The sequence below is a fragment of the Arvicanthis niloticus genome, chromosome 22, assembly GCF_011762505.2.
Source record: "Arvicanthis niloticus isolate mArvNil1 chromosome 22, mArvNil1.pat.X, whole genome shotgun sequence".
NCBI lineage: Eukaryota > Metazoa > Chordata > Mammalia > Rodentia > Muridae > Arvicanthis > Arvicanthis niloticus.
The window spans coordinates 8,328,713-8,340,988 of NC_133429.1; the positions used below are offsets into that span (position 1 = coordinate 8,328,713).

Sequence of the window (12,276 nt, forward strand, 5' to 3'; positions counted from 1 at the left end):
TCTACCAGGAAGCAGGCACACAGTTTGGAGGCTCCAGATCTAGGACACAGAGGGTGATTGATCAGTGTGGTGGAATGAGTTCGTGAGTAATAAGGGAAGCAATAGCTCTTATCTTACTCTGGATTGTGCTACAGTCCATGGCAGGGATGACTAGCATAGCATTATAAACTAGTAGAGTACAGATACCCATCGGATGTTGGGTGCAGTCTCAAAGCAGGGGCCAGGAGGTTGGGCCTGGGTCATGGGGAGGATAGGGCATTTTGGAGGACTGTTCAGGGCAGCTGAGGACACCACCGGGGCACAGAGTAGTGGCTCTTCACTAGTGGACTCAGGCATTTTGGTATTTTACACTGGTATGGCCTTGTGAATCTAGTGTGATGTTTCAGCCCTGCACAGCTGGTTTTGGTTCTGCAGGGCAATATCTAGGAGGAGCCTGTGAACCAGAGCTGAGAGAGGGAAGAGATGCTATGAGGACGAAGGGGAGAACCAGCTGATGGAGAGGCAGAAGGAGAGGCAGGGTTCTGGCGAAGCAAAGTTATCTGATGGTTGGAGGAAATGAAAGGAAGAATAAACAGGCGTGAAGGTTTCATATCTTGGGAAGCAGAGTACAGGGTATGTTATAACAGTGTCCTGTACTCAGGATGGACACAGGTCCTGTGGCTCCTGAATATTCTAAGCCTTTCTGATCCTGTAATTGTCAAGAGATCCTGGAGATCTGGAAAGATGGATTACTGGGTAAAATGCTTTCTGTGCAAACATGAGGGCCTGAGCTTGGCTCCTCAGCACCCACATAAAAGCTAAATGTGGCAGTGTCCATTTGTAACCCCAGCGCTTAGGGGGAGATAGATGTTGGGGATGCAACAGAGACAGGAGGATCCAGGTCTAGCTGAGATGTGAGCTCCAGTCAGTGAGAGATTCTGTTCAAACAATTAGGTGGAGAAAGATAGGAAATACCCAACCTGTTGTCTCTACAAGATATACACACAAAGGTGAAAACACACTCACACATAGGCACATCATAAAACACACACACACACACACACACACACAGAGGAGGGATTCTGCCCCAGAAAGATAGGTTAGTGGGAGGGAGAAGAACACCCCAGGCCCTCAGATTAGTGGCTATTTACCAATTGTTACAGGATATTTCCACATTTTTATCAAATGGAGAGGCCATACTGATGGTGACCACATTCATACCACTGGAGGCAAAGACTGGAAGTGAAAATGTCACTCTGAAATGGGCACCAGAGGGATTTTTTTTTTGTCAAAGAGCAAATTATTTTTCATAGCAGCGAGAAGCAATGAGAAAAGCCTGAACCAACCTGACTGTTTGAAACTGAGCAAAGAGGACCTCAGTAAGATTCTAATTACGTAAGAGAGATTCTAGAAAAGGTTGGGACAGAAGAATAGTTAAACTATGCACACACACACACACACACACACACACACACACACAAACATGTATGTGCACTATATAAGATATTCCCATGTCTGCAGTAGAAAGCACAACAACAAATCTCACATGGTCTGTTCAGGGTTACATCAGTGTAAAGCACTAAGATGTTTCAATGTCTAATAGTGACAAATTTGTGTGTGGGTTTTCTTAAGCCAATCACACAATTCACAAGGCAGATATTATTGTTTCACCTCCAGTTTAGGCACATGGAAATGGAGATTTATAAAAGTCTTATTCATTCAGTTCCATAGGCATCTGAGAACCAAGTCTTCCTCTTCTGGTTCCTAATTCTAGTGTTATTGATCTCCCCTCACCCCCAACAAATGAGTTGGTAAATGCTAGGTTTTTATTTTCATCTAGAGGGTTTTTTTTTTTTAATTTGGTAAGAATTTCTGGGGGACATCTTCAATGTGGAGAAATCCAACCAGCACCAGGAAGTTTTTCAAGCATTTCTGAGCACCCCTCTTTTATATTTTCTTGGGCACAAATGGAGCTTAACCCCCCCCCCCCCCAGGTAAAAAAGAAAACAAAACCTATTTTCTTGCCTTGGCTAAGAGAAGTGTCTGAATTCGATGGCGATCCAGAAACTCAAATTGTGTGTAGAAAAACATATTTTTCCTCTTACGAGAGAATGAAATTACTGAAGTAGAAAGGGCTGGATTGTCCATAACTTTCAGTTGAATTGTTTGCCTAGGATGATGATTTATGGGCAGAGGAGGATAGCAACCCTGTCAGGCAAGCCGATGAGTCGGGAAAAGGTTAAGTAATTTGTCTGACAAGTAAGGGCAGGGTGAGCTGCCGGCTCAAGGAAAGGATCCAAGAGGACTCACAAGCCCTCCCATCCTCCAGCCAGTTCGCTATTTTGTTGCCGCTCAGGAATTGTTTCTTTCTAAGACTCAAAGCCTTCACAGCAATACTTCCTTGCCAACGCAGAGAGAAAAACTCCGCTCGATTAAATGGTCTGGCTGTCCTAAACACCAGGGATAATAAAACACCAGTACTGTTTAAAACGTTCTGGAGACTCACAGCTCAGCTTCCCACTGCTGTTAATGACAAGAAACCCAGATCAGGGGAGCAAGGAGTGAACCAAACACAACATTCTAAACAGAGGCACCCATTGAAAACTTGAGTTCAATGGGTTTGAAGATGTCTCTACCAGGGTATTCCAATACATTGGTTAAGAATAAAAAACTATTATGTAAAAGTGTAAAGGAAGTATAGGAAGAATTGGGAAATCTTTCAAGGGATTCTATCCTTACACTTGTGGTATTGCAAGATTTCCAAGGCCAGAGGGCCCTGAAATTTCTTACAAAGTCGTTCCTTTCCAAACATGGAGTTTAGCACCGACAAGTTGAACTGTTCAGACAGGTGGGAGGGCAGTTTTGTGGTGACAGGATCTAGGTCACTGGTGTGGTTTGAGACACAGCTCCAAAGCACAATGGTCACAATGGCTTCTTAGTCCTGACCACAATGACTGAGGGACAAGAGAATCTTCTGCCACTTGCTAGATTCCTCTCTCAAATGGAGGCCCAAACAAGCAATCAAAAGCCAAAACTCTATGTCACTATGAGCCAACTCAAGGTAGATGTGTAGTCCAGACTGACTCTTCCCGCTTTTTCTGGCCATCCAGTTTTCACTAAACCTCCTTCCTTAGGAAGGTTCCAGGTGAACCAGGATGACAATGAACACAGCACAAAAAAACCCCCTGGGCAGTAAGAATTCAGAATTCGGGACAGCTGAGTGTCAAATCTGGGATGTCTGCATCGGAGGTTCCCATTCCAAGATCCCGGGCCAGTAGAGACCTGAAGTTTGTTTGGGATTCTTACCTCAAGCTTGGGATGAGTCCACAGCTGGAGAGTTCCTTCAGTTCCCTTCACCTTTGAAGCAGGAGTGTTCTCTGCTATGCTCCTTAAACACAGAAGCCGAAACATCAAGATAATTACATCTGAGTCATCTCAGCCATGAACTTTTTTTTTTCAGATGACTCTTTCAAAATGTGATACACGATTGCCTCACTACAATTACCCAATGGCATGAATGAATACTCCAGTCTCTCCCGAGATGAACAGACAAGGCCACCTATTCAATCATTACCTTCTTATAACACATGTGTATTAGCATGCCAAATACACACACAGCATACTTATCAAAGTGTTTGGCTATTTTACCAAAGTGACTAAGAAAAGACTTCAGATCTATTTTTGTTTTCAAGACAGCATTACTCTGTTTTAGCTCTGGGTGTCCTGGAACTAGCTCTGTAGACTTGCCTCAAACTTACAGAGATCTAGAGATCCTCCTGCCTCTGCCTCCCGAGTGCTGGGATTAAAGTCATGTACCACCACTTGACCTGATCTACATTTTTAAAGGTGATAGTTCCTTCTGAAAATTAGTTTATTTTTATATACATTGATGTTTTGCCTGAATGTATATCTGTATGAGGGTGTCAGATCCCTTGGAAGGGGAGCTACAGACAGGTGTGAGCTGCCATATAGGTGCTGGGAATTGAATCCGCATCCTCCGGAAGAGCAGCCAGTGCTCTTAACCACTGAACCACCTCTCTAGAACTCAAGTGTCTTAATTCTTATTGAACTGACTCAGGATGCAGCTCAGTAATCGAGTGCTTACCTAGAATGTCTAAGGCCCTGGGTTCCATGCCCAGCACCATGGGGAAAATGAAAATATGAGTTGAAAGATGAGAAGGGAAAGGAAGATGAGGAAGAGGAGGAAGAGGAAGAAGAGGAAGAAGAGGAGAAAGATGAGCAGCAGCAGCTCTGGGACAGTAAGCCCCACCAGGGTGCCTGCAGGGGCTAGCTCCACCACTGCATAGGATATTTGTTGGACTTGTGGTGGATCAAGAGACTCAGTGTGAAAGCATGTGGCTTGATAACCAGGCTGGTGTAGTTAGCGTCTTTGTCATTCAAGGCAGCAGCACAGATGGCATCTCTATGCGGCTGCTCCTCTTCAGAATACTAGGACTTCCTGCCCAGCATTTCTGTGATACAAGTTGTATGTGTTAATCAGCTGCTCTCTCTCCATGGTTTACATGATTTCGCCAATGTGTTTGCTTTTTTTCTTTCTTGCAACAGCAAGAACCGTGCAGCTTAGGCTGGCCTCAAATTCACAGTCCTTTCCCAAGCGTGAGGACTATAGGTATGTATCACCACACTTAGGTAGTTAGTGCATTTTGAATGACCAGGGATTGGATTGCATGATATGTCATATTTTATCTACGATAAAAGTTGTCTACTCAGTTTTTCCAGGCTGTGTGATTTTTCAATATTAAAGCACGGATAGCTTGGGTCAAGTCAGGATATTTAGTTTCTCTAGCAAGAGAAGAGAAACTTGGCATATCCTTACTACTGATGGATTTGTTATAAAAAAAATACCTTGAGTGGATCTGGGGGAGAGGGAAGTTTGTGGGTAGGAACTGGGAGGAGAGAAGGGAGGAGATGTAATAATGAGATAATAATAATAATAATAATAATAATAATAATAATAATAATACTAACAACAACAACAACAACAATAATAATAATATACCTTGAGTTCTAGTTATCTCCTTAACTTGATTTTTTAGAATCCTGGGTGAAATGAGGTTCTACATGAACCGGCTCTTTATATCAAGAGGAAACACTGATAACACGAAAATATGCTATTAAATTCATAATTTTAGTGGCCTTGTCAATGGCAACATGGGCCTGGAGACAGTCACCATAGATAAATCTACCTATTCAGTCAACAAACATTAATCAAGGGCTTACTGTGGGTGAAGGTCTTGTCAGCAGAAAAGACAAGCGGAACACTGGCCACCACTGAGCACATCTTCCAGCAGACAGAAACAAAGTATGTGACAAACAGAGCAAAACTGCACAGACTGGAACATGTACTATTCTATGGTTTGGATGTTGAATGTCCCCTCCAAGGCCTGGGTGTTAAAGGACGAGTTGTCAGTGTGTCACTATGAGGAAATGTGGGATCTTTGAGAGTGGGATCTCATAGGAGATTCTTAGGTTATTGGAGGTATGCTGTTGGAGGGAACTGTGGGACCTTAAACTCCCTCCTTTATGCTCTCTTCTTCTCTTGACCCTAGGCAAAGCAATTCCTGCCTTGTCACAGGCTCAAGTCAACGGTGCCAAACTGTCTTAGAATGGAATCTTTAAAACTGTGAGTCAAACGAACCTCTATTATTTATAACTTAATTGTTTCAGGTAATTTCTTATAGTGATGGAAAGCTGACTAACATACTTTATATGAAGGAAATAAGGGAACGTAGCTGGTGAGGTAACTTTGTAATTGGTGATGTAGCTGCAGGAAGCCAGCTCACTTTGTCAGGATGGTTCAGGCTGGCCTCTCTGAGGAGGCAATGTGTAGATTCAGCTCTGGCTATTAGAAGCCACTGAAGGGAAATAGTGGAGGGGGACCAAGAAAAGTGAGCCAGCGGAACGGTGTGAGAATGGACACAGACATAGTCGTTGTTGTGGTGATGAGGGGTTTGTGTGTCTAGCTTGAGTTCAGGGAAGAGGTCTCGGAAGCATAGATTTTGAGTCATCATCCAGAAGTGAAAGACATCATCTGGGCATGGGGTTCTGTGATACATAATGGGAAATAATGCCAGGTGTCACACAGACAAGCACATCAATTATACTGTGGCCCTTTTTGTTGAATTAGAAAAAAAAATACAGTAGCTGGAAGATGAATGATGTCATACATCATATCGAGAATTTAATAAAACAGCTCTAAACATTTATGCTTTCTTCAGCATCTTCCTAGGATGGCACCAATACTTTCTTTCTTGTTCCAACTCTCCCCCTTGAAAAAGAATGCAATTTAGTCTTAACGATTGCAGTCATCCCTCCATGACTACAGGGTATTGGCTCCAAATCCCCTGCAGGTTCCCAAATCTGTGTGGCCCTAGCTGTCCTGGAACTCACTGTAGACCAGGCTGGCCTCGAACTCAGTGACCCACCTGCCTCTGCCTCCCAAGGGCTGGGATTAAAGGTGCGTGCCACCACTGCCGCATGTGTAGTTTTATAGATGCTTATTTTTTTAAAATGACATTCCCCTTTCTGAGCAACTTCAAAAACATTTTAGGAAATGGACCATTCATGGGAAAAACCGTAAAGCTCACATGAAAGGTAGAATAATTTTTTTTTTAAAGAAGGACGCAAACAATTGGAGCTTAAAAAACAAAAGGTAGGCAGGAATGATGATTCTGCAGGTAAAGGTTCTTGCCTGGAACGCACGTGAAGGTAGAAGGACAGAACTGACTCCACAGCCTGGCCCTTTGCTTGTCACAGTCAGACACACATCATGTGCCCTTGAATCATAAGTAACAAGTTTAGAATGATCTAAGGAAGGGAGAAATTTGTTTTATTGCTTTTGGAAAGGACATTTGAAATTGGCTAAGCTAGTTTTCTACTCTGTTCATGGAATCATGTTAAGGCAAAGTTTCCAAGTTTATCAAGAAAACAACAAAAGCCAACAGTGGCCCATCTAATTTCTTTGTTTCTTGGTTTTCCACATTTAACTGGGGGGGGGGGGGACCCCTGCTGGTAATTCCTGCTTATTCAGACTACTCTTGATTGTTATCTAAAACACAAGATTACTTATCTCATCTATTAATGGCTGACAGGGACTTGATCTTTTCGGATCAAGGGATACTTTTTAATTAAAGCTCCAGATGAAAAATAATAATTAACTAGGAAGAATAATTATTCGTTAAAGAAAGATGCCAAGATCCAGTTGAAAGGGACAAAGCATCCCCAGTTCCTGGTTTCTAAAGTGTATAGCATGTAGCAGTTGATGCTCTGAGCAAAGCAGCCACCATTTTGTCAGATCAGCTGTGCCCACTTCCAGAGGGGATCTGTTGACTGTTCCCTCAGAGGAGAGAGTTGGAGAGGAAGACCTTCAGTTGAGATTCTAGCTGTTCATCCGGGTCAGTTATATGTAGCTCTTTCTGCTTGCCTGTGGCCTTAGGTTCTCAGGAAGAATGGAATATATAGGTTGGGAAAGATAGCTCTGGGAAGCCATAATCCATGCTGGCTTTCTAGTTGGCTGCTCTGGGGTCTCCCATGCTTCTGCCAGTAACTTCTTACCTTTGCTCTGTAAGGAAGCCTCACAAACTCATTGTGTTCCCAGGGTGAGCTTTGGTTTGTCCTTGAGACTGTGTGAGGATCAGTGGACATGGTTTGTATCTCCCTAAGGAAGGAATTATATTTCCATGTAGAAGGAAACACTGTAAGTTAGGTGTTTTTTTTTTTTTTAACTTGAAGATAAATTATACTGTTTTTATGGACGGGGTCAGTATTGTATGTATATGGGGTAAGGGAGAGCCAGATGGGGTAGTTTGGAGGCAAAAGGCAAACTTCCAGCTTTGCTCCTTGTCTCCCCATCACTTGTGCTAATGGAGTCTGATAAAAAGGAACCCCAAAAAGACATAGTATTTATCATATATTTGCTATGCTTTGGGTACTTTCATATATGACTTCCTAAATCCCTGCCAAGACTATGCAAGGAACAAATACTATCTCCATGCTACAGCCGAAGACACTGAGGTCAAAGGCTGAGGTGAAGCGTGGCCTCAGTGCTGACACTCAGGATGTGGTGCTATGCTTCTAGGCATCTCCTACGCTATGCTATTGCTTTAGGAAGGTCACTGAAGGGCAACCCACAGTTCACGGTATGCAGAAGGCCAGGTAGAGAGGAGAATGCTGTCACTTGGTAACCTGCCTGGTTTCCTCACTAGCTAATTGAATTTGTGGGAGCAATACAGATTTGTGTTTTAAATGACTACCAGAGGAAGCTGCCTGGAGTTTGGTTGGCTCTTAAGAGAGATAAGTGACTCCACAGTCCAGTAGAATGACCTTGCCAGTTGGCATCATCTCCATCTCTCTTCCATGCTTTGTTTTTAGGGCACAAGTGTTTGAAATAGCATAACTGAAGAGTTTTGGCTGAAAAGGTATAGACTTTAACTGTGGGAAAGAATGGAGTCTGTAAGTCTAAAGTCAATGAGAACTGCAGACCAACTGGGTAGTCTAATGCACAGGGTATGGGTAAATAATTCTGAAGGCAGTCTGCATGTGCAGCAAAACAACTCAGCAGTGAAGTAAATAGGTGGCAGATAATTGTAGGCAGGTGTCTCATAGTTGGAGGTAAGCAAGGGAGGGAGGAGGCTACTATACAGAAGGCTGGCATGGCTTCCATCAGGGACAAAAACAAATTCAAGGGTAACTTGGGACTTAGTTAAACCCTCACCTCGGTGTTCCTTCATCTCTGTGGAAAACTGTAGGGCAATCTGATAGCCAGAAGGAAAGTGCCACAGATAGTTCTCAGTCCTTATAACCTAAAGCTCTAGGGAAGGTCTGATACACCCAGTAACCCAGTAACCCCACTTTTCCCTTTAAATACACCAAGTTGTAAAATAAAGCTGTTTTCGATTCAAGTAAAGGAAACCAAGAGACTCTGTGTGTCTCTATACATGAATCATTCACTGTTCTCCTCTTCCAGGAACTCCCAAGTTTTAGCTTGTGCTGTACTGGCTGAAGCAGGAGGAGGCTGTGATTCATATGTGAATGGGTCAGAGTTGGGTCCATCAAAATGCTATGTCTGGTTATGCATAGAAGTACATACTCTATTATGGAAATATGATATACCTTGCTCAGTCAGCTAGGAAGGCTTAGAAACAAAGACACTTCAGTAACAATAAATATAACCAGCACCCAGGTTTTGGTTTCAAATACCAATATCCAAAAAACAAAACAAAACAAAACAAAACAAAACAAAACAAAACAAGGTAAGGATTCTTGGAAAAATAAATTCCTGGTTTGGTGCTGGGGCAGAAAACATACAAAATTAAGCCATAGCACCTCATGGTTGTAGAAAGTAAGAAAATGCTCAAAAAATGGAATTGAATAAAACAAATGAAGGAAAAATACGGAGATGGAAAATGGATACCAGAGCCAATGGAAGAATCTTCTGGTGGGTAAAGCTGGGCAGCAGCTGTAGCAGTAATGAAGAATTAGTATTAGACTATGATGCAAACTGTAAAGTAAGTATTTATAAGTTCACACTAATGTAAGTGATTGAATGAAGAAATAGACAAATTTGCGGTATAGAACAAGTCAGACAAATGTATTTATTGAATGTAAGAAAGAAAGAAAAAGGAAAAAAGGAAACATGAGTGCTTTTTGCTATGGTGGAGGAGGTGCATTGCAGACACATGGGAGAGCATAGCCAGAGGCAGGGACATCTAGGAAAGGCCAGAGTGGACAGTGACCAGGCTGACCTATGCCATGTGGAAGCAGGGAGGGGGAGGGAGAGGGGACACAGGGGAACCAGAAGCAGCAGCCACGAGGCCCAAAGGTACAAAAGAGAGTGGGTAACCAAAGTGGTTGGATTATATATGGAAGAGCGGGCCAGCCCTCTGGGCTGGAGAGTTCAGGGGCTGAGGGATGCTGGGAGAACTTGGTGGCCAATAGGCACCTCAGCTATTTGTCCCAGGGTTTGAAATAAATAAATTTATTTATTTATTTATTTATTTATTTATTTATTTATGAGACAGGAGCTCTCAATATGTACTCTTGGCTGGCCTGGAATGTAGATCAGGCTGGCCTTGAAGTTGTTGGACTTTAAGTATCCAAAACCAAGGGACACGTTCCCACAGAGAAGCCGCAGGCAGGTCTTGTTGTAATAACATGAGGTTTATTGATACTGGTGCACCAGGACTCTCTTGTGTGCAGGCAAAAGAGAGTCCTGAATCAGAGTTGGGGTCATTTATATACCAATATTCACAAGGCTCATAAAGGCAGTTTTACCTCTTAATCAATAACTACAAAGGCTGATTTTAACATCCTTCTCAAGCTTGGTTTCCTTCCCAGTCTCTGTCCCTATTTACATCTGTATCTCACTCCCAATTTATATCTGTATTTCCTGCTCTTTAAGTGACTGTTTACCCAGGTCTTTTATTGCCTCTATCTTGGGTCCTTTGTTCTTTTGAAATGTTAGTTCAAGTCCCTGGGATGCACCCCAGGGGCAGCTAACACTTGAGTGTAAATTGAAACTCTGAACCTAAGAATCTTTCATGTTGAGACCTAAAATTTCTTTTTTACAATTTATTCTCACAAAGTCACAGAGATGGCCCAGCCTCTGCCTCTTGAGTGCTGCAGTTAGAGGCGTGCACCACTCTGCCTGGCTATTATTTATGTCAGGACTCATGTAACCCAGATTGGTCTGGGTTTGAACCACAGGTGACCTTAAACTCCTGATTCTCCCACTTCCCCCAAGTGCTGGGACTACAAGCACGCACCATTATAGCTAACTTGTGCAGTGTTGCTGATTAAACACAGGGCTTTGTGGATGTGTGGCAAGCACTGTAATCAGAGGCTCAGTAAAGAAACTGCACAAATGTCTGCTCAATTATTAGGGGGAAGGCTTTTTATTTTAAGAGAGAAAGGAGATCCACAGGCATTTACAAGAGTCTGAAGCCGAGAATAAAAAGCAGACGGGACACGGCTAGGGCTAGGATAGAGGGCTAGGGTAGCAGAGCATGGGAAAACCATTCTAGTTATAAGGAGGATGCATAGCTTGTGTGTGTGTGTGTGTGTGTGTGTGTGTGTGTGTGTGTGTGAACTTATGACCTGGAACAGCCTAGGGTACTGGAGGTGGTGAAAGGGGCCAGGATGCTAGTATGGGCTTTTAAATGTGTTACAAGTATGTGTGAATAGGGACTGAATGGGCCAGAAGCCCAGGATGGGCTTTGATATACAAATACAGGTAGGTATATGTCAATCGAGAGCTATTTGTCCCTTTTGCCAGAGTCAAGGGCAGGTTAATGGAAATGATTTTTTTTTAGCAGATCCATTTCACAAATTTCTGAGGAATACTCAAAGAATCTGCCAGCAAATTGTATAGTCCAGCATGATCTGAGCTAAGATGGTCATTTTGGACCAAGTTAGTAGGCCTGCTCTTTTGGGATGCTTGGGGCTTTCCTTCAGACCTAATATTTACCCCCAGCTTAACTATACCCCCAGCTTAAGTCTGACCAATCTATGTAGATACCCCACCTACAATGAGTTGGATACAGTTCCTATTTTAAAATTTAAAAAAATTTTAAGTCTGTAGGTGTTTTTCTTGCATGTCTGTGGACCATGTGGCTGCCTGGTGTCCATAGAGGCCAGAAAGAGGCAGAGGCCAGAAGAGGGCACTGGATCCTCTACAACTGGAGTTACAGATGGCTATGAGCAGCCATGTGGGTGCTGAGAATTAAATCCAAGTCTGCCAGAAGAGCAGCAAGTCCCCTTGACCACTGAGACATCTATACAGTCCTACAGGTATCCCTGTCACCCCTTTTTATGGCAAGTCATACATTTCAGATTAAAGCATGGCCTTAGTAGTGTACCTATGTCAAATTCATTCTATCAAATTTTGAACAACCTTCCTTACAGTTCTGGGGAAAATTCTAATAAGTTCCCAAAGAAGGAGTCAGATTCTGACTTTCAGTCTCTTTTGTTGTCAGGACTCAGGTATGGGGCCCAAACTTCCTTAGTCAGATTGCACCCCTATAAACCCTTGATTGATAAGTACAGTGAGAAAACAGAATCTGTTAGAAGCTTGTCATTTTGTTGGTACAAAACCCACTAGGTATCTGAGGGTAGCAGAGACAGGGTCAGTCACTCCCCAGTCTTCCCTAGCAGTGGTGACAGCAATTTCCTCCAGTCCCATCTTTGATATATTCCTAACCAGGATAGGCCTTTGGTGTGGTTATGAGTTTTCTCCAATCTTCCCTAGAATCCGCTGGGCCATATAGTATCCTTCGTCCC

At 43.0% G+C, this 12,276-nt stretch overlaps 1 protein-coding gene across 1 annotated transcript in view; it reads right to left on the reverse strand.

Moving 5' to 3' along the window:
• The window catches only part of Bpifc (BPI fold containing family C), a 59,716-nt gene extending 56,313 nt beyond the window's left edge, over positions 1 to 3,403 (reverse strand). Inside the window, exon 1 of the mRNA XM_076919815.1 lies at positions 3,286 to 3,403. Within this exon, the coding sequence (XP_076775930.1) occupies positions 3,286 to 3,390 (105 nt within the window). The 5' untranslated portion in view covers positions 3,391 to 3,403. The remainder of the gene's footprint in view (positions 1 to 3,285) is intronic.
• Positions 3,404 to 12,276: the final 8,873 nt, after the last annotated feature.